We start from the raw sequence: 23170 nt of genomic DNA, 5'->3' as shown, positions 1-23170 counted from the left end.
GTAGAATGAAGGAAATGAGCGGCTCGAGCTCTTCCTGCTGAAAAAGATAGAGGATTTGGGGGTCATCTCCCTCAAGGGGAGGGGCTGGTGTAGAAAATTCATTGTCCGGATCACGGGGTCCACGGGAGGCTGTAGTGGGTCCGGAGGGAGGGGAGACCCTGAGACCCACCCGGACAGAACTAGGCGCCTCCGGTACCACTGGGGGCATCTGAGCAGGAACCCGATGAATTTTAGGTGGGGGGGGGGGGGGGCTGGGAGGAACTCTTCATCCTCCTGCAGGCTTGCTAGATAAGACTTGTGCAGGAGAAGCACAAAGTCCGCAGAAAAACGGGACCGCAAAACCTTTTCCGAGGGGGGTCCGGGACATCACCCAGAGGGCACACCGGGCTCAAATCGGGGGGAAATACCTGCAAATCTAAGTCCTCTTCCTCCTGCAGCCCCGAATCTGCATCAGCAGTAACTCCCAAAAAGTCTGCCGTTCCCGCGGTTTCTCTTTAGCCTGGGGACGCGTCGGGGAGCGCGTCCCCAGGCTAAATTCTTCAGCGCTGCCGAGGAGGGGCCCTCCCCACCCGGTAAGCAGCTGGAACAAAAGTTATCCCGGGAGTCCCAGGAGGCCGGCTCTCCACAAGCCAAGCTGACATTCGATTGTGGCATAGCAGCAGGGGGAAGCTGCCACGAGGCAGAAAAAAATCAGCTGGGGAAGGAAAACCCCTGGGAAGAAGAGCAGGCAAACAAATCCTGCACTCTCCTGCTATTGAGCCTCAATACTCAAGAAAAGCCCCTGCCTCTCTTGTACCCCCAGTCAACAGGTACAGAAACCAGCTATAGCTAACTTTTTTTTTTTTTTTTTAACACAGGGGAATGAGACATCCCTGACAGAGCCCAAGGAAAGAGAACTTGGGGGGGGGGGGAGTGACTGGCACCACCAGTATCGCCCCCACTAAAAGAGGTCACCGGGAAAGGGAGCCTAGGCTAACCAAGTCAAGGGGCAAGCCCCCCAAGAGCAAGGGAGACAAAACTGTCTCCCTGACACAAACTAAGAGAACTCTTTCCTTTTTTTTTTTTTTCTACTTAGAATTTGCTGATTAAATACTTGCTTGAGCTTGCCCCACAAAGAAGGAACCCCGCTGGGAAAAGAGCAAGCTAAACAGGGAACTGCAGGGTGAGCTATCTGGCATCTGCTGGAGACAGACAAATACTGAAGGGCTGCAGGTAGTCTCTTACCTGATATAGGATACCCTTTCAGTTTTTGTCTGTCTCCATCTGCTGGACAGGAAGCTCAACCCATGGTCAGACTGATCCGGGTACTTGCAGGGAACAACACATTATGCTCTGATGGCATTTGCACGTGTTCTTCAAGGAAAACATGATCCACATGGACAGCCAGGGTGGCCATTCAAATATGGGAATGGGCAGATGAGTCCACAGTAATCCTACAAGCAGCATACTTGCTAGGTATTGCGAACACAAAGGTGGACACCCACAGGAATGGTACCTGTCATGAGTGGCTGACAAACTGTTCCAGTGCTGCGACCGACTATGGGTCGATCTTTCGCAACAGAACATGAAAGTAGATCACTTCTGTTCTATCCGCCCCAACCTACACTGGGAAATACTGGATGCCTTCCTTCCTTTGAGGGGGGAGCTAGTGTATGCATTCCCTGCAATACCATTTAATATCCAAGATCATTTAGTAATGCATACGCGATAACACCAATATCTTAATTGCACCCGCATGGCCGAAACAACCATGATATACTTATCTTGTACAGTTTTCAATGCATCTAACAATTTCTCTAGGAAGTAACCCAATCCTCCTGATCCAAGAGGGGGGTTCCCTACTTAACCTGTTGCAACCATCCCTGAGCCTTACCGCATGGATGTTGACTGAGTCCTAACTCAATGGGACTTACTGGAACCTATACAGAACATATTACTGTTCACCTGGAAACCTTCAACCAGATGCAACTGCTCATTCAGATGGATACTTTACTCTCATTGGTGTGCCTCATATGGCATTGACCTTTTCACCTGCGAGCCTCATCATTACTATCTTACTTCCATGTCTGTCAGGCCTAGTAACTACATCAGTATGAATACACTTAAGTACCATCGTGGCCTATCATTCTCAGGAGAGTGGATTTCCAATCTCCACACACCTGATGATTTGTTTCATGAAAAGGCTCCTACATCTTTGCCCACCGGTGCCCTTGGACATTTAACGTTCTCACTTCACTAATGAAGGCCTCCATCCAAGCCTATGGAGTCCATATCGCAAAAGTTTGACATGGAAAGTACTCTTCTTGGTTGCTGTAATCTCCACAAGAAGAGTTAACAAACTGTAAGCTTTCATTCACTTTTTTTCCTTGCCTGCAATTTTTCCACGACAAGGCGGTTCTCTGAGCACTTCCAAAATTCTTACCAAAAGCGGTCTTTGCTTTGCTTTCCATATTAACCAATCCATCACTCTACCAACTTTTTTCCCAAAACCCCACAAGCAAGAGTGTGAAAAGCTACTCCACACTCTAGATTGCAAAAGGACTTTAACATAACACCAAATGCAGGACTCTGTCATAAATGAGCTTTCAACTAATCTTCTCATACAATCCCAATAAATTGGGAGTGGCAGTCTATAAATAAATAAATAAAAGGACCTTATCAAGTTTGCTTACCTCCTTGCATACAATTTTGCTCAGTGTACTCAGTTGACCTCGCACACCTGGTAAAAGCCCATCAGGTGCAAGCAAAATCTTCCTTTATAGCACACCTCAAAAATGTGTCCATAAGATATCTGAAAAGCTACCATCTGGTCTTCCATTCATACCTTCACGTCTCACTACTGCCTTGATATTCTAGCCGCCACAGACAGCGCGGCGGGACAAGCAATATTATACCAGGTAGTGTTCACATAGACTGCTGTCCACAGAGGAGTTCAGGTTTCTGGTTAAATGTTTTCCAAAAAAAAAAACACTGCGCTGCAACCCTTAACTTAGTTTTCCTTACTGAACATGGCTAATTTAGCCTGCCTATCGATGGAAAAAAGCAAGTTTGCTTATCATAAATGGTGCTTTCTGTAGATAGAATGACTTAGCCATGTGAAACCTGCCCACCTCCCTGCACAGCAATCCAGCAGATTCACCTAAGCTTTAATATAGACTGAAATTCTACAAGGTACATTCATGTGGGAGCTCCTGCATATGCCCAGTAGAGCTAAAAACTCTGCAAGCTCGGAGACAGCTCTGTCTCGTGCTGCCTGATATCACCTACTGAGCATGGCTATTTCATTTTTATGGTAAGCGAATTTGCTTAAGTTGGATTAAGTCTTTCTTAATTTTTTTCAGTAGACAGCTCTGATTTCAGATTTATTTTTTTAAATTCTGATCATAAAATGAAGACTGCATCTGGAGTGCGTTCTATTCCTGGATTTAATCTGAGAAAAAAAATGGAAGTGTTAGTTTTATAAGTCTTATTTGTTCGATTTATAAATGAGATTTGTCTTGCCAATGAAGACCACATTTAGGTCATACATGTAGCCTTATCATCCAGACTCATAGTACAGCATTGGCTTTCTAACCCCATTCTGTAGAGACACTTAGATCATATATTTAAGATAGAAATAGTGAATATGCATGAGAGAAATTTTCATGTATTGGAGGCTTAGTATATGCAGACTTCTCATGCATTTTATCATGGCTATTTTGAAAATCAGACTAGTTAGATATGCCTTTCAGGACAGGGTTGAAAATCCTGCAGCAAAGTATGTATTCTGCTAAACTTCTGATTGATCTAGTAGGTATTTAATTCCATCTAAAGACCGCCCATTCACCGGCACCGGGGGTAGCGCTAGGGACACACTGAAGATGCCCCCCCCCCAAGGAATAAGGAGGAGAGGATTCCATCTAAATGCCACAGCAATGCCGAAGGCGCTTGTGCTGTGGGGCACGCACATGAAGGAGCAAGACAAAGGAACTTGCCCCTTTGTGCACCCCTTCGTGCTGACCTGAAGTGCTTAATTCCATTGCGCCCTAAGATAATTGCTACAGACATGGATCAGGCACATCATTGAGCCTATGTTAGGATGGGGACTGTATAGTGATCCAAGGAGTGCACAAAGAAAGAAAGAAGGATCACAAACTTGGTCTTCTGAACAATAAGTACTAACTGTTCCACTATCTCTTCCTGCCTAATGTTTACTCTGCTCTTATTAAATGTCCAGTCTGTCAAAAAAAAAAAAAATCCCTTTAATGACATGCTAGAGTATGTACATCCCATGATTTTTGCATCTCTGAAACCTGGCTAAATAATAAAGATAATGTTCTCTTAAAACAAATTTACTACCCTAATTGAGAGATTTCACTTTCCTAGGCCTAAACAAAAAGGTAGGGGTTTATTAATTAGTAAAGAACTTAAGCTAATACCTTACAAAGGTAGATATCAACCCTCCCTATGAAGTGGCAATTCTAAAAATCTCTGCAACTAAACATAGGTCTGGTCTATTGTCCTCCAGGTACACTACAAAAAGATTGCTCACCACTGATTGAATTATTCACTAAGGTGTTCCCATCACCAGAATCTACCTTAATTGTAGGAGACTTTAACCTCCATGTAGATAAAGCACCAAGAACCGCTGCCTGTGAAACATTTCTAGAGACAATGGAAGCTTTGGGATAGTCCCAATTTGTTTCCAAACCTATTCATAAAGTGGGACATATTCTAGACTTAATTTTTGCCAATACTGCTCAGTCTTATCAGTGCTTCACACTTTTTTGCCCTGGTGTGATCACCAATTAATAAAGGCGGAAATAACCTTCCTTAACCCGACTCTTAAAAGAACAGATAATTGTACTTCTGCCTTCAGGAAAAGGATAGACATGGAGGTACTTACAGAAGCAATAGAAAAGAGACTCCTTGAACTACACCAAACCATTGCCCCCATAGCATTTGATTCCTGGGATCAGATTGTAAATGACACAGCTGAAAACCTTTGTCTTATCCAAAAAAAACTATTGATGAAGAAAAGAATACCTCTAAACATAAAAAGCCCTGGTACAATGATGATTTAAGACACTAAACAGAACCTTAGAAAAATAGAGAGACGGTGGTGGAAACGCCCATCATCTGAATCCCTAGGAAAATACAAATCTCTCCTAACAAAATACTGCACACTAACCAATAAAGCAAAAAAAAAATAAAATAAATTACTGTGCCAGACAGATTCATGGGATAATATTTAATTCTAAACTGCCTTTTGATTTTTAAAAATTAAGAATCTCTCATCCTCCATCTTGAAAAACTATAAATTCTCAAAGACTGCTTGCAATGAATATGCCACATCCTTTTTAGATAAAATCAATAGGTTAAAAAAGCAATTCCCTATCTGTTCTCTCACAAAAGTACCTGATAATTCACATGGCCTGGTTTAAGTGGTCCACGTTTGATAGAGTAACTAATCTTGAAATCAGTCAAATCATTGCTAAAATTAAGCCTGCTACCCACTCATGTGACCCAATACCAGCCAATTCTTTAAAACAAATACATGGTGCTATCACTCAATCACAACCTTAATTAATCTTTCTGTATAAGAAGGAACTGTACCAAATGGGTTAAAACCAGCTGTGATAAAGCCGATCTGTAAAAATAAAACTGGAAGAATTGACTGTTGGGACAACTATCAACCAATATCTAATCTCTTTTCTATCATACTTGAAAAAGCAGTTTTATCCATCTTGTAAATCACTTGGAAGACCAAGATATTCTCTTCCCAAATCAATTTGAATTTAGGAAACAACGTTCAGCTGAGACATTAATCCTCTCTTTAACGGACTCTGTGTTACGAGGGTTTGATGCTGATGAATATTATCTTCTTTTGCTAATCGACTTAAGTCACCTTTGATATGGTAGGCCATACCCTTTTGTGCCAGCAGTTGAACAACATTGGAATTGAAGACACTGTTCTCAAATGGTTCTCTTCCTTAGCTAATAGAACATTACAAGTCAAATTAGGCAATCATATCTGATACTTTCTAAATTGATACAGGTGTCCCACAAGGCTCAGCACTCTTGGTAACACTAATCAATGTTTATATGATCCCACTGTGCAAACTGCTGGTGGATTTAGGAAATACTTTCTTCCTGTATGTTGACAACATAGTTTTATATTCCATTCTCCAAATCTGTAGAAAATACAGTATTGATCCTGTCAGCATAGTTCCTGCTGTATTGCTTTAATCTATCACAACTTAAACTAACATTAAACCCTAAAAAGACTGAAATTATCTGGTTGAGAAGAAACTTTTTAACTAAACCACTGGCTATAGATCTAGGTAATTTCCAAATTATTCCATCAAATCAAGTATGGGATTTAGGTATCCAGCTGCATGAGAACCTTACTATGAAAATGCACATCAGCAAATACAAGTTATGCCAAGTTGCATATATTACATCCGTTGAAACATCTAACTTTTGAAGACTTCAGAACTGTATTGCAAACTCTAATTTTCTCAAACCTATATTAGTGTAACTCCTTATTTCTTGGTCTTTCTGCATGCCTCTTAAAACTATTACAAATACTACAAAATGCCTTAGCAAGGCTCTTGTTGGAATCCAGGAAATTTGATTGCTAATTTCTCTACACTGGCTGCCAGTACAATCCCCAATCTATTTTAAAGTATTAATGGTAATATTCAAAATAATTCACTCTAACACCAGTATGATAGGTGTGACATTACAACCATATGCACCGCAGAGAACACTAAGATCCCAAAATAAAGGACTACTGACTTTTTCATCAATACAAAGCACATACCTGATGCATGTAAGAGATTGTGTGTTTTCCATAGCAGGCACAAAACTTTGAAAATCTTTACCTGAAATGAACTAAAAACGTGGCTATTCAAAAACGCATACAACCTAACTTAAAACGTCAGAATGTAGAGATCTTCAATAAAAAGGACGAGATGCTAAATGATGCTTGAGAAACAAATTATCGAGAGATTGTAAGAATCTCAATGCAAAATATAGAATATGTGAAATTTGATTTATTTTTGTACATCATGTCTTTTGTCCTTGATCTTTAATAAGTATTAGAACATTTTCATTGATGTTAATGCCAGATAATGAATACTTTCTCTGTAATAGTCATTATTTGCTGATTTATACCTAATGAATATCATTTAAACTGTGATCTTGACATGGAACGATGGTACTATATAAAATGTCTAATTAAACATTTCATTTATAATAAGAGCATTTAAAGGAAGTGTTCCACAGAGCCATGGGTGTAGCATGCTATATCCTTTTAGAGATGGAGAAAATATGAAACTCGCACATTTCTTCACTTGTGACCATTTTCTTGTCCTATAGGGCCACTCACCAAACCTCTGCTCCCTATAGTAGTATCTGATTGGTATTTAGGGAAGGTCAGAGAACAAATGGAAGTAGGGAATAGCAGAATTAACCATTGTTCTTCAGTATAATGTATTACTTTCCAAAATTAGGTTTGGGTAACATTGGAAAGTTCAATACAGATGAAGAAAAATTTATTTTGTATTTGATCTGCCCTATTACATACTACTTCAAGTAGTATTAAGTTGTTAAAAAGCCTTAAGACTAACACTATATAAACATTTTTCCCCCTCTAGGTCTCCACCCTCCTGGTCCACCTCTAGCAAGACCTGTCCTTCCACGTGAAAGAGGAGCTTTGGATAGAGTTGTTGAGTACTTGGTTGGAGATGGCCCACAAAATAGGTAGGTAGTACTGTCTCTCATTACTACATTCAATAAAATTTTCAGCATTCATCATGTTTGAAGATCTAATAGTGGTAAGAATGAGTGAAACCTATATGCATTTTAATCTAACCTGTTACCTTCTGTTACTTCATTGTGGCACATCATCCACTTTCCCATCACTTTTCTCTTCTCTTCTCTCTCCTCCTACCCCTTGGCATTATCACCTTCTCCCTTCCCTCTTTCCCCAGCATCATAATCATTTCTGTCCCCTGGCATAATCTTCACTTCCCTATCATCCATCCTCCTGACGACATCACCTTCCCTCTCCTACCCCCCTCGTATTATAATCACCTTCCCTCTTCCTTACTCTCTGGCATCATCACCTTCTCTCTCTCCACCTCCTTGGCATCATCACCAGCTTCCTTTTCCTTCTAACCCTCTTTCCCATGCTTTGGCATCATCACATTCCTTCTCCCACCACCATCACTACTTTCCCTCTTCTACCACCTCTTTCCCTACCCTTGCATCATTGCTTTCCCTCTCCTTCCACCACTCTCCTGCACCCCCTGGCAACACCTTCTCTCTCCAACTCCTCACCCCTAACATAATCACCATCACTACAACCTTACATTTCCTTCTACCCCTCTCCCCCACCCCCTGGCATTATCACCTTCCCTCTCCCTCCATTTCACTCCCCTGGGCATCATAATCACATCTTCCCCACCCCCTCACATCACATTCTCTCCCCCCCTTCCTCCACCCCCCCCCCCTCTCTCACCCCTTGGCATCATCAATTTCCCTCTCCATCCCCTGGCATCGCTTTCTCTTGACTCTTCCTCCCACTCCCCATGCCAATTGCCTTAGGTTCCCTTTTCCTTCAACCTTGGCATCACTTGCCCTCTCCCTCACTTCCTAGCATCATTATCATCTGCCGTCTCCCTCACTTCCTGGCATCACTTTCCTTTTCTCTCCACTTCTCTTCCCACTGCATCATCAGTCTTTCATTTCCTCCCACACCCAGGCATCCCCTTCCTTCAATCTCACTTCCTGGCATCATCTACCCTATCCCCCATCTCCTGGCATCACCTTCCCTTCCCTCGTCCCCCCCACGCACTGTAGTACATTCATCTAACCCAATCCCTGAACAGCAAACATCTAGGAGCAGGCTGACCAAGTGCTGCTGCTTCCTCCTTTGCCAGCCTCCCTCTGCACTCTGAACTGCATGGGGCCAGCAGGTCTCACAAGCCTACAGAGCTTTGTGCAGTTTGTTGCAGCGGTGAGCCAGCAGTGGGGGTAGCAGGAGCAGCTGCTAAGTGCTGCTCTCTGATCTCCCCTGCTGGCAGGGGAGAACATTCTACAGGAAATGAGATTGCAGCTGCGGCACACCTGCACTCCAGCCACGGCACATCGTTTGGGGAAACACTATTCTATAGGATCTTTTCACTTGAAAATTAAGTCTTAAGCTGTGTACAGTAATGTTGAAAATCTTAGATTTCTTTTTTTAATTATGACATTTTCTACTTTTAACCAGATTATTGACTCTCTTGGTCTTCCATCCCAGTTTCATTTTTCTCAATATGCCATAAACAAGTAATGGTCCAATAACCCAGCTCCAGTTAGCCTAAACTATCAAGTTACATTATAGTGCAGTGCCGCCTACTCTCCTCTAGAAGTTGTAATCCTAAAACTCCTGATGAGGAGTAGGCTTGCTACCTTAATGCAAGACTCTACTTGATCATTACCACTGTAGCTGCTATACCAGTACTGTTGATTACAGGTTACAATTGGAATAATTTGCACCACTAGTATTTAAAAGCACATTGCACTAAAAGCTATATTTTAAGAAGAAAAGACTTCAGATGCCAAATTCAAGTGAATTCTCACTAAATTGATAGAGGGCAAAATCACAAGTCTGAAAAAGCTCCTGTTTTTTGTGGTTTGCACTTACTTTCGATTAATTTTTATTATACCAACTTATTAAATGTTTTTTTTTTCTGTATTCCTTTAAAGATAGGGAAAGACTCTGGAAGCAACAAAGAATTCTTCAATTAAGCCTGCAGCTCTAATATTTAAAGATTCCGTCCAATTCCAGATTATTTAGCTTTAGTTGAACGGCTCTTATTTTCAACAATGTTTCTTCATGCCTTTAATTACCTTACTCTTTTTTCAAATTTCATATGTAGTGATACTCCAACCTGGCCAGTGTTTTGCCTTAACGGCTGCTACAGGGAGTAAGTCTTCTGCTTCTTCACTTCCAAGGTGACAATGTGTTTACTGAGCTTATTTGTAGGAGTCGGCCTGGAATAAGCTGTTTTCTCTGCAAAATAAACACATTGTCACCTTGGAAGTGTGGAAGCAGAAGACTTACTCCCTGAAGTAGCCGTTAAGAGGAAAGTTTCTGTTTCGCCTTATCTTTAAGCATAGATCAATTACTTAATTGTATTAGCGGTATATAAGAACTTTTTTAAATAAATAAATCTTTAAAGGAATGAAGAGAAAAATTAAAGTTGGTATAATAAATAATGGAAAGAGGGAGTGCAAACCACAAAAAACAGATTTTTCTGACTAGTGATTTTGCCCTTTACCAAATTACACCAGAATTTTCAAAGCACTGCACATGTAAAATCCAGGGGTTGTGTGTGGCTGGGCCGTGCATGCACCGAGCACGTTTTAGAAATGGCCCAGCCACACATGTAACCCCTGGTACGCGCAGAAGTGCCAGGCCAAGGAAAAGGGGTGGGGGTGGGGAGCTCACCTGGACAGAGGCCATTAATCCATGTCCTGGTGAAGTGCATGCCGGCAGCCGGCCGGCGCACCGAAGTTACTTCTGCTCCAAAGGGCCTTTGAAAATTGACCCCTAGTGAGAATTCACTTGAATTTGGCATCTGAAGTCTCTTCCTCCTAAAATAAATTGGAGCGGACTGGGAGTGAAATGGGCAAAGGCTCGATCACGTCGCTGCATGTACTTTACAAACTTCAACCCACCCCCCCCCCCTCGCGTGAGAGGCCGCCCACCCACGTGCAGATATTAAAATTGGCGCACATGTGCGCGCGAGAATCATATTTTATAAGATGCGTGCACCAACATGCGCATGTTATAAAATAGCCGCTTCCATGTGCACGTGCCGGGAACCGCGTGCACATGGATACCCACATGGGCCTTCGAAAATTGACCTTTAATTGACCTTTACTGAGAATTCACTTGAATTTGGCATCTGAAGTCTCTTCCTCCTAAAATACATTTTTTTTTTTTTTTTTTGGTGCAATGTGTTTTTAATACTAGTGGTGGAAATTATTCCATTTCCTAGCGTGTAGCAGATGGACTCAAAACAAGTGGGTATAGTGTGCTCGTGCTAGCAGTTGGCGACGGATCTGACGTCAGCACGGGTACATATACCCCCGCAGGAAGTGCAGCAATTCAGTAATTTCCGTCTCCAAAGCAGTTTGGAGCTACCCACGCTCGCTGAGCGTTTTTCCAAATTCTAACGACTAAATTCTGCGAAGAAACCTACCTGAAGACGAGCCCCGCACTCCTGCGGTGATACCATTCGGTCACTCCCCCAGTTGAGTTTCCCGAGGTGATTTCCGTGGTCCCTCGGAGGTGAGTGCCTCGGTCCGGTGGCCAGTTCGCGGCAGGGACCTAGCCCCCGAGTGAGAAGGGCTCGGGCGTGGCCTAGAGGCAGCCTCTGTCCCGGCGTGGACTTGGCCCCCGAGCGAGACGAGTTCGGGCGCGGCCTAGAGGCAGCCTCGGTCCTGGCGTGGACTTGGCCCCCGAGCGAGACGAGTTCGGGCGCGGCCTAGAGGCAGCGGGTGCACCTCCTCGAGCACGGCGGTGACGGTAATCACCCTCTCCCCCTGCAGCCGGAGACCGCCCGGGTCGCAGTCGGGAAGCGCCGAAGACAAGGTAAGGCGTACATTTTCTTGTTCCTCTCTGAGGAACCGAGGAGTAGCAGAGTCCGCCTACGTGGCAACCCGCCAAGGGGGGTCGCCATTTTGCCTGTCTGCTCACCGATGCCTTCTGTCCTGGTTCGCAATAAGCACACATACTGTTAGGTGCCCGTCGCTAAGCGCATTCTGTTAGGCACCCGCTGCTATACGCATAGGCGCAAGTTGATAAGCGCCCGGTCATAATAAGCGCCCGTTCATAGGCGCACGTTGTTAGGCGCACATCTTTCGCGCATATTACAAAGCGCACACTCTAGCTGGGTTAATAGACGAGATGGAGCATAAGAGAGCCCATGCGTCAGCGGAGCCGTCACCTCCAGAATCAGGCATAAGCCTCTGCTGTGCATGCAACCTCAGAGCCACACAGTGTGAGGAAGCAGACTCCCTATGTGCCCAATGTGAAGAGACCCTGGGAGCTCCAGGCCAGGACTGGTCGCAACCCAGCGTACTTGCCAGTTCCTCAGGAAACACCCCAGACCTAGCAGGCAGCGGGGAGCTGCCAGGGAACCCGAGAGACCTGGTGCCCCTAAGGCCAGATTCGGCCTTGCTTTCCTGGGTGGAATTATTTAAGGGGATTCATGCCTTTGTCAAAATGCAGGCTGCGCCCCGAACGGGTCCATATGTACCGGATGACCCGGCCCCTGGACCCTCAAGGCCTAGGCACGGCCGCTTGCCACCCGGAAGCCCCACTTATGGGGATTCATATTGCCCTGAGGAAGACGAAGAGCCCCCCGAGGAGGGAGAATTTCCCTCTGGGATTGAACCATATCGAACCATAAGGCGCTTCTTTCTGAAAGAGGATCTCCCAGGCCTGATCTCTCAATGCCTGTCGGAACTGGCTCTTCCGGGCCATGACACCCCGGGGGAACCGAGAATGAACCCCCTGTTAGAGGGCCTGCGTCAAATGACTCACCATTTTCCCCTCATACAAGCAGCACAGCAGCTAATCGATCTGGAATGGAATGGGCTGGAGGCCTCATTCAAAGGGGGTTGGGCCTTGGCTGGCATGTACCCCTTAGACCCGGCAGCTAAGGAAATGCTGGCGTGCCCTCAGGTAGATGCCATAGTAAGCGCAATTGTGAAGCGCACCACCATTCCGGTGGAAGGGGGGACGGCCCTCAAGGATACACATGACCGCATGGACGCCATTTTGAAACAAGCCTTTGAGGTGGCAGCCATGTCCCTACGAATTGCGACCTGCTGCACCGTGGTGACGCGTTCCTGTTTATCACAGGTCAGGAACACCCCGGGAGAAGAAATGGAATCAGCTCTCTTCTTTCTCACTGACGCAGCCTCCGATCTAGTCCGTACAGCAGCCAAGGGAGTATCATCTGCAGTGGCAGCCAGGAGGCGGCTCTGGCTACGTAATTGGTCGGCCGACTCCTCTTCCAAGACATGTCTCACGAGAATGCCCTTTAAGGGATCCCTCCTGTTCGGCAGCGACCTCAAGAAACTGGCCAATAAATGGGGCGCTTCTCCATATCCCCGTCTACCAGAAGACAGGCCAAGGAGGAGCCAGCACCCGTTTTCTAGACCATCCAGAGGTAGAAACTCGCAGCGCTTCAACCCGTACAGGACTCGCTACCAAGCACCCCGTCCACAGGCCAGGAACCAGTCCTTTCGGACTAAGCGCAACAAGAGGGGAACCGGCTCGGGTTCGGGTCCCGGCCGCACCCCACAATGACAATCAGCCGACCCATCCGGGGGTAGCAGCCATAGGGGGGAGGCTAACCCTCTTCTACCACAGGTGGGTCGATTACCTCGGACCAGTGGGTCCTCGCCATCATCCGAGAAGGGTACTACCTGGACTTTCTTCGGCTCCCACCGGACAAGTTTGTGGAATCTCCTTGTTCACCCCTCAAGAGGACGGCACTAGAAGTTACCTTGCAGAGGCTCCTGTCTCTAAAAGCCATAATCCCAGTGCCTGCAGGGGAGATACATTCTGGGCATTATTCCATTTATTTCATAGTGCCCAAGAAGGAGGGCACTTTCAGGCCCGTCCTGGACCTCAAGTCGGTCAACCGACAACCTACGGGTCCCCAGCTTTCGCATGGAAACTCTACGGTCTGTCAAAAAATTAAATTCAGCCAGGGGAGTTTCTCACATCCCTAGATCTGTCGGAAGCCTACTTGCATATCCCAATTCATCGGGATCACCAGCGCTATTTACGCTTCAAAGTCCTGAATCAACACTTCCAGTTCCGAGCTTTACCCTTCGGGTTAGCCACCACGCCGCGAACCTTTACCAAGGTCATAGTAGTAGTGGCGGCGTCACTCAGGAAGGAAGGAATTCTCGTCTATCCCTACCTGGACGATTGGCTGATCAGGGCAAAGTCCCCGGAGGAGAGCCACCAGGCAACCAACAGTTATATCTCTTCTGGAAAGCCTAGGATGGGTAGTAAACCTGAACAAGAGTTCCCTACAGCCTTCTCAGTCGCTGGAATACCTAGGAGTCCAATTCGACACCCAGGAAGACAAGGTCAGTCTGACCTCCAAGAGAAGATCAAAGCTCCGGAATCGTCTACAAGCCCTGCTGAGCGCCACCCGGCCCACAGCTTGGGATTACTTACAGGTCCTCTGCCTTATGGCATCCACTCTGGAGGTGATACCATGGGCGCGGGCTCATATGAGACCATTACAACGCGCCCTCCTATCTTGGTGGAGCCCACGATCACAGAACTACACCGTACACTTACCTCTACCAGCCAGAATGCGGAATCAGATACGGTGGTTGCAACCCAGCCACATGAGCCGGGGGTCAAGAATGTCCTCCCCAACCTGGATCCTGCTCACTACAGATGCCAGCCTGAACGGATGGGGATCACATTGCGAAGAACTCACCGCCCAAGGGCGGTGGAACAGAGAAGAGTCGGGGTAGAACATCAACCGACTAGAGGCACGGGCAGTCAGGCTAGCGTGCCTGCGATTTGCCCACAGACTTCGCAACAGAGCGGTCAGAGTGATGTCAGACAACGCCACCATGGTGGCATACATCAATAGACAGGGCGGAACCAGAAGCCAACAGGTATCCCTAGAAATAGCCCCCTGATGACTTGGGCAGAAGCAAATCTCCAGGACATCTCCGCCGTTCACATCACCGGGAAGGACAACACCATGACAGACTTCCTCAGCAGAGAAAGCCTAAATCCAGGGGAATGGCAGCTGTCGCCCACAGCTTTCGAGATGATTGTGGATCAGTGGGGGACACCGGGCATGGACCTACTAGCGGACAGATCCAACGCTCAAGTACCCATTCAGCCGCAGGCGGGATCCGCTATCGCAGGGGATCGATGCCCTGGTACAGCCATGGCCGCAGGGGATCCTGCTATATGCCTTTCCTCCATGGCCCATGCTGGGCGCCATTGTATACAAGATTCAGCGGCACAGAGGCCTAGTTCTTCTAGTGGCCCCGGACTGGCCAAGAGGACCCTGGTACGCAGACTGGTACTTGCCAGGTTCTTTGGGTACTTGCCAGGTTCTTATGGCCTGGATTGGCCACTGTTGGAAACAGGATGCTGGGCTTGATGGACCCTTGGTCTGACCCAGTATGGCATTTTCTTATGTTATGTTCTTATGACATGAGAAGACTACTGGCAGGGACTCCATTTCCCCTGCCTCCACACAGGGACCTGCTGTGGCAAGGTCCCATCCTCCACGAGGATTCAGCGCAATTCTCTCTTACAGTCTGGCCATTGAGAGGGCTAGACTGAAGAAAAGAGGATACTCGGGGCTGGTAATAGATACACTCCTCCGAGCACGCAAGTTCTCGACATCACTAACATATATAAGGATCTGGAGAGTATCTGAAGCCTGGTGCGAAACTCAGCGCACCAATCCACATGCCGCGAAGATCCCTATCATTTTGGATTTCCTACAAGATGGACTTCAGAAGAGTCTGTCCCTCAATTCCATCAAGGTCCAAGTAGCCACGCTATCCTGCTACGGTCCCCGGAGTGACGGCAACAGCATCGCCACACACCCAGACGTTTCACGTTTCCTGAAAGGAGTCAAACACATTTGCCCGCCACTGAAGTGGCCAGTACCCCTGTGGAACCTCAACCTAGTTTTGGAATTTCTAGCAGGACACGCCTTCAGACCCCTTCGAGGCCTGTCCCTCCATTTGTTAACCTTGAAGATGGTATTCCTGCTGGCTGTATGCTCAGCACGCCGCATCTCAGAGCTACAAGCACTGTCCTGCCGTGATCCGTTTCTCAGAATCACTCCAGAGGCTATCCATCTTCGTACGGTTCCTTCCTTCTTACCCAAAGTGGTCTCACACTTCCACCTCAACCAAACCATATCCCTGCCTACCACGGAAGGTTTGAAGAAGTCGGAAGAACGCCGTATACTACGCCATCTCAACATTGGCAGGCTACTGTCCAGATACCTGGAAATGTCAGAAGCAGTACGAAAGACGGACCACCTGTTCATCCTTCACAGCGGGAAGAAGCAAGGGGAAGCGGCCTCACGGGCAACCATCGCCCGCTGGATCAAAGAAGTTATCAAGGCAGCCTACGTAGAAGCAGGGAAACCACCGCCTCTATGGGTCAAGGCTCACTCTACCAGAGCGCAAGCAGCCTCTTGGGCAGAAACTAGGATGCTGTCGCCTGCAGAGATATGTAGAGCGGCGACTTGGTCCTCCCTCCATACCTTCTCCAGATTCTACCGTCTGGACGTCCAGGCCCGGGAGGACTCAGCATTTGCGAGGGCAATCCTGAACGGACCTCGGGCAGCCTCCCGCCCAGTCCGGGAGTAGCTTTTGTACATCCCACTTGTTTTGAGTCCATCTGCTACACGCTAGGAAATGTAGAGATTACTTACCTGATAATCTCCTTTTCCTTAGTGTATGCAGATGGACTCAGCATCCCGCCTGGCTGCCAGTATACAGGGGAATTCGCCGACTCACGGTAAGCCATGTTTTTTTCTTATAATAGGGCATCCACCCTGCCGGGTGTCGACGCCTTCCGGTTGAGAACACTGGCGGTCTCCAGCTACTATCAATCAGTCAGGGTAATCCTGTTCATTTAATCGATCGGTCAGCTACAGCTTTTGCAAGGAAGATTACTGAATTGCTGCACTTCCTGCGGGAGTATATGTACCCGTGCTGACGTCAGATCCGTCTCCAACTGCTAGCACGAGCACACTATACCCACTTGTTTTGAGTCTATCTGCATACACTAAGGAAAAGGAGATTATCAGGTAAGTAATCTCTACAATAATCTTTTGTACTATTAACCTCATTTTATTTTGGAGATGGCTACAGATTAGTCAAAACTGCTAGAGGCATAGTTTAAACTCCAGTTACTACTTATAACATTGCACCTTCAAGATCAGTTTTTCAAATCATGATCATTTCCAAGTCTTCATGAAGACAGTTAACTAATGTTTATAAGCAACTAGGTATATGGTACAAGAAGCTGCAGTGTGTTGGACTCCTTAATGATTTTTTTTCATTTATTCTTTTTGAAAGCAAAGCTTCTTTAAATTGTTAAAATGGAATAACAGTAAAAAAAAAAAAAAAAATAGAATTTCCATATTCCCTTGTCCCTTCAAACATACAAATTAGCTAAACTTTCTCTTGTAAAGTTGCTCACTATAATCTCTTTAATCTAAAGTATATGATGCTAATTCCTGAAAGCATAAAATAATCTTTAAAGACGTTCCTAAGTTCAAATTTTGCTCCAAGTACTAGATTTATTAGGGTCCTTCATTTTCAGTTTAAACCAGTTTTGACCCATACATTTCCAGATTTTTCCAAAAGTGACAACTGGTTTAAAACTATTTTCACCCTCATTTTTAGGTAGATTAAAGAGCAGCTCCAGAGATGCAGCATCTCAAGACCTCTAACTGCTGGAATCTAGTGTGGACCAAAACACCTGTAGCATTTCAAGTCCCCGCGCCCCCCCCCCCCCCCCCCCGCCTTAGCGAAGTGTTCATCCCCCTGTGCCACTGATGTGCTGTTTCAAGTCCCACCTCCCCCTCTCACCAAGCAGCCAAAATGCCTGCTGCTTGATAACACCAGTGTAGCATTTGAAGAGGGCCATGCCCACAAGAAGCACTTCCCAGCAAGCTGCCTGGCCCCACAAAAAAATGCAGTGCTGCAGAGCCCGGGTGCCTCAGCAATCTGCTGCTGAAAGAGGGAGGAGATACCTGGAGCCACCAATAGTAAGGAGGAATGCTGTGACAACAGGTGGGTGGGGGCAGAGGAGTGTGTGGCAGAGGACATGCTAGGCAGAGGATGGGGAGCAGATGGTAATGCTGTTGAGTTGGAGAATCTGATGAATATTGTTTTTATTGTCCTAGCTTCTGTGCACCAAAATAAACTCAGATATTTATCCAGAAAAATGAGTCACTTTTTTCCATGTATTTTCTCCTGTTTTTGTTCTTGTGATGATAAACCCTGAAATTCCAGGGGAAACTGTAAAAATAAAATGAAATTAAAAAAAAAATGAAGGTCCCTATAGATTTCTTAAACCAAGCCAGTCTTAAACAATTGTTTTGTGTTCCCATCAGGCATTACAGCATGTATAACTAAATTTTTGGTATCAGGAGTAAAAATTTTTTAGCACAGTTTAATACAAAGCTGGCATGCATGATATAAAGTTATCACTACTGGACTTCCTTCATTGAACTTAAAACTTATCTAGTAGATAATTGAAGTTCCTATATTCATAATATGGGGAGTACAAATTGGATTTATTGTGAATTTTGTTTTATGCTCTTAATCAGCCTAATATCTGTAATTTCTATTTACTAACAAATTGGTTAAAAATAAGGCATTAGCCATTTTGTGGCATATGTCTTTGTGAAACAAATGATATAGAGTTTTAACACAAGACAATATGAAACAGTGTGCTACATTTTATATTTTGGCTTATTTTTCTTCAGATATGCCCTTATATGCCAACAGTGCTTTTCTCATAATGGCATGGCTCTAAAAGAGGAGTTTGAATACATTGGTAAGAATCATAAACAATTTAGGATCAGTCTGTTTCTGGTCTAATTGCTATATGATTGTATGTATCCTATATCTGTACCTCTGCTGTACTATGAAGTTGACCAAGGTCAATAGAAAATATCACTTGGAAACAGGGGAAAGTGTCAATGCAGCAATGCATTCCTTTTAAAAGGAAGTCTATATTGAATAGAAACAGTGTTATATTGTCATGCAGATATAGGAGGAAAACTATCTCTCTAGAGAGAGAACTAAGAAAAAAATCAGTAAATTCATTTTCCTAGCGTGTAGACAGATGGACTCAGAACCAGTGGGTTTATGCTCCCCTGCCAGCAGATGGAGACGGAACAAGCCGACATCACAGTATATATAACCTGCAGTGACCCCAGTCTGCCAGTATTCTCAGTCTCCAGCAGATGGTGGACGTGCATCTCCCTGTGGGGATTAAGGAGAAAATTGAAATTCTAAATTCAGGAAAAGATACCTAAAGGGTCCCTTCCCCAGTTGAGAATTCCTGAGGCGAATTCCATGGTCCCTTAGAGATGTGCCTTGGTCTGGTACCTGGGTTTTCCGGTATGGACTTATCTGCTAATTCAGCTGAAAGGCACTGGGTGCAGGAGGCCAAGTGAGGCAGTGAGGACAGATGACCTCTCCACCCGCAACCGGAGACTGTCTCTGTACTTAGCCTGTAAGCGCTGAGCTCATGTAAGGTTTAAAAAAAAAAAATTTATCTGAATCAGACAGAGGGGTTTCAGGACTTCCTCTGGTCTCCGTTCTCAGTGCGCCATGCTGATGTTTGTTCCCGCTCCTGTTGGGGCCTGGCGGGTTCAGCAGCCCCTGGTGGGCTAGGTCCCACACATAGACTGTTCTTGCATGTTGTGTGATAGGCCACAGCAGCTGTTTTCGTGTGCTCTTGTGTGTGTTCTGCCCTCTATAGGCCGGCCATCGGTGTGCAGTGTCAGGTCTGCACTCTGTTTTTGGGCGTACTTTTTATATACACAGACTTTTTTACACACTTAACTTAGCACACAGGTTGTACATGTGCTTTGCCACGCTGTCTTCTAGGCGCTTATTTTTTTGGGTGCATTTCATTTTTGAACTCAGGCTGTTCAGACACACGTTTACTGCAGCAATGGTTCCGGTATGCAAGAAATCTAAGCGACTTCCTATATTTGTTGCCTTTCATGTTAGGGCTTCTCAGCCTGACCTGGTTTCTAACCTGTGTCAGCGCTGCTCAGATGCTTAGGGAGAGTTGTCTTCCTCAGATTTTGCTAAGCCTGGCTCTTCCTAATCTGATGATGGGTTGCTCATGGTATTGACTGGGGAGGACACCAGATCTTGGTTCTCCTTTGACTTGCTCCTCAGCTGGTGAGGGCAGTTCTGTGGGACCAGCTCCAGTTTCTTCTGGGCTTGGTCTGGACCCAGCTGCTTTTTCTTGGGTGGAATTTTTTCAAGGCTTACAAGCCTTTCTTCAGGCATAGTCCTCCGCTTCCCCCATTTCTGTCAGGAAGGACCCTCAGCCGGTGCCAGTGGCTCCTCCCTCTTCCAGTCCTATGCTTAAGCGCTGGGGCTCGACTCTGCTCCCTGTGGGTGTTCCCGACAGGAATCTAGATGGCACTGATGAGGTAGATCCTGGTTCTGTGGAAGATGGGGAGATTCCTCCAGGGCTGGAACCGTATTGAACCATGTTGTGGTTCTTTCAAAGAGATGTCCTGCCAGCCCTGATTTCCCAGACCTTGAAACAACTGGGTGTTTCTGGTTCGGATGCTATGTTAGAGCAGAGGAAAAATTCCATTTTGGTTTCCTTATGTAAAGCCTCTTGTTTTTTTCCAGTGATGGATGCCATCCAGGAAGTGATTGATCTGGAATGGGATGTCTCAAACAAATTTTAAAGGGCGTCTGACATTGGAAGGCCTATACCCCCTGGATTTGGCTGTATGAGAGTGTTTGTGTTTTCCCAAAGCAGATGCTCTGGTATGTGCTATGTCTAAGCGGATGACTATCCTCGTAGATAGAGGAGGGGCCTTGAAAGTTGTACACGATAGAAGGATTGAGGCTATTCTTAAGCAAGCCTTTGAGGCAGTGGCGCAAAATTTACAGATTGCTTCCTGTTGCGCCCTAATGGTGAGATCTTGTTTTGTTCTCAGGAGGTTGAGGAGACTGGAGGGAATTCCAGAGAGGATATGGAGCCTGCTGCCGCCTTTTTAGCAGACTCAGGCTGTGATTTGGTCCAGACCTCGGCCAGAGGAGTGACTTCAGTGATAGCGGCCAGGCGTCAACTCTGGTTGCGAAATTGGTCAGCTGACACAGATTTCAAAGCCAATCTTACCAAGATGCCCTTTAAAGGCTTGCTCTTGTTTGGGAGTGAATTGGAGAAATTGGCCAGTAAGTGGGCAAGTCTCCATTGCATCAGTTGCTGGAGGATAAACAGTTACAGCACCCTTTTGGTATGAGGGGTCGTTTCCAGGTGTTTACCTTCCTACAGAGGGATGACGTTTCAGCGGACTCAGCCTTTTGGTAGGTATCAGTCCTTTCGTTCCTGGCAGCCCAAGATAGCGGGCTTGGGTAGTGGACCTTCTCAAGCTTCCCAATGAAGATTTGCCGACCCACCTTCCGGAACAGGAAATAGGGGGATGTCTCTCTTATCGGAGGTGGGTCAAGATCACTTTGGCCCAATGGGGCCTGGAGGTGATACACGAAGAGCATGCACTGGAATGTCATAGTATTCCTCAGGACATTTTCATGGTGTCCCCTTGCACTCCCCGCAGAAGAAGCAGGCAGTGGAGTTTTTGCTTCAAAGGCTTCTCAGACTTAGGGCTGTGGTTCCTGGTGCCCATGTGTCAAAGTTTGAGGCGGTATTCTATTTTGTTGTGCCCAAGAAGGAAGGCTCCTTTTGTCTATCTTGAATCTCAAGAGGGTCAACTGTCACTTGAAAGTGACTTTTTTATTTTTTTTTTTAATGAAACCTTATGCTCTAATAATGGCAGTGCAGTCTGAATTTCTGATCCCTTGGATCTGTCAGAGGCTTACCTTCATATTCCTATCCGGTTGGAATGCCTATGCTTTCTACACTCTGCAGTGTTGGGGTGCCATTATCAGTTTTGGGTGCTACTTTTTGGTCTAGCCACCACTCTCAGGACATTTTCCAAGATTATGGTGGTGGTAGTTGCAGCCTTGCAAAAAGAAGGAATCCTGGTGCCCCGTATTTGGATGACTGGCTGATTTGAGCCAAGCTTCAGGAAGAGAGCCTCCTGGTGAGACACAAGGTTATCTCCTTATTGCAGGAGCTCGGTTGGGTGGAGAACCTCACCAAGAGTAATCTTCAGCCAGCCCAGTTGGAGTATCTGGGAGGTCTGGTTCGACCTGGGACAGGACAGAGTTTTCCTACTGGAATTTCGGATCCAGAGATTGATGTCTCAGGTGCGTCAGTTGATACACTATACGCCTGAAGGTGTGGTCCTACCTAGAAGTACTCTATTTGATGGCAGCTACCCTGAAAGTGGTGCCATGGACAAGGGCACATGTGTCCTCTTCAATGCTCTCTCTCATTGAACCCGCAGTCTCAGGATTATGTGGTTTGGAAATCTGCTCCTACCTTCATTGGTGGTTGCAATAGCTCCTGTGAACAAGAAGGCAATTTGTGTCCAGAAGGCTCGTGAATTTAATGAGCAACAGCTATTGCCGGTATGCTTAAAAGGTAAAGTGAAAGAGGCTATTTTAGTCTAAAGATCTTCAATCAAAAATTGGAAGAAGGATCTATACGAAGAAAATAGGAATAAGCATTGGCAAGTTAAATGTAAAATACTGATCAGACAAGCTAAAATAGAATTTGAAAAGTTGGCCATAGAGGCAAAAACTCATAATAAAAACTTAATGTCTGAAGCAGAAAGCCTATGATGGTCGGTTGGACTGTTAGATGATCGAGGGGTTAATGGGGCACTTAAGGAAGATAAGGCCATCGCAGAAAGACTAAATGAATTATTTGCTTCAGTGTTTACCCAGGAGGATGTTTGGGAGATACCTGTTCCAGAGACTGTTTTCAAGGTTGAATATTCAGATGAATTGACACACATCACAGTGAACCTTGAAGATATAATTGGCCAGATTGACAAATTGAAGAATATCAAATCACCTGGACCAGATGGTATACACCCCAGGGTTCTGAGGGAACTCAGATGAAATTTCAGACCTGTTTACAAGTAACTTATTTAAAATCATCCGTTGTACCTTAAGGCTGGATGGTGGTCAGTGTAACCCCAATATATAAAAAGGGCTCCAGTGGTGATCTGGGAAACTATAGACTGGTGAGCCTGAATTAAGTGCTGGGAAAAATAGTGAAAACCACTATAAAGAATAAAATCACAGAACATATAGACATGATTTTAATGGGACACAGCCAGCGAGGATTTACCCAAGGAAAGTCTTGCCTCACAAATCTGCTACATTTTTTTTTGAAGGGATGAATAAATGTGTGGATAAAGGCAAACCGGTAGATGTGGTGTACTTGGATTTTCAGAAGGTGTTTGACAAAGTCCCGCATGAG

At 45.6% G+C, this 23170-nt stretch overlaps 1 protein-coding gene across 4 annotated transcripts in view; it reads left to right on the top strand.

Moving 5' to 3' along the window:
* LNPK (lunapark, ER junction formation factor) overlaps nt 1-23170 on the top strand; it is a 275063-nt gene that overhangs the window by 197857 nt on the left and 54036 nt on the right. For all 4 annotated transcript variants that reach the window (XM_029605842.1, XM_029605843.1, XM_029605841.1 and 1 more), the window contains 2 exons: nt 7641-7746; nt 18561-18631. In XM_029605842.1, coding sequence (XP_029461702.1) covers nt 7641-7746; nt 18561-18631 — 177 coding nt within the window. The remainder of the gene's footprint in view (nt 1-7640; nt 7747-18560; nt 18632-23170) is intronic.

Source organism: Rhinatrema bivittatum, chromosome 6 (genome assembly GCF_901001135.1).
Source record: "Rhinatrema bivittatum chromosome 6, aRhiBiv1.1, whole genome shotgun sequence".
NCBI lineage: Eukaryota > Metazoa > Chordata > Amphibia > Gymnophiona > Rhinatrematidae > Rhinatrema > Rhinatrema bivittatum.
Note: the sequence above shows the minus strand (reverse complement) of the source record. Positions and strands in the feature narration are given on the sequence as shown.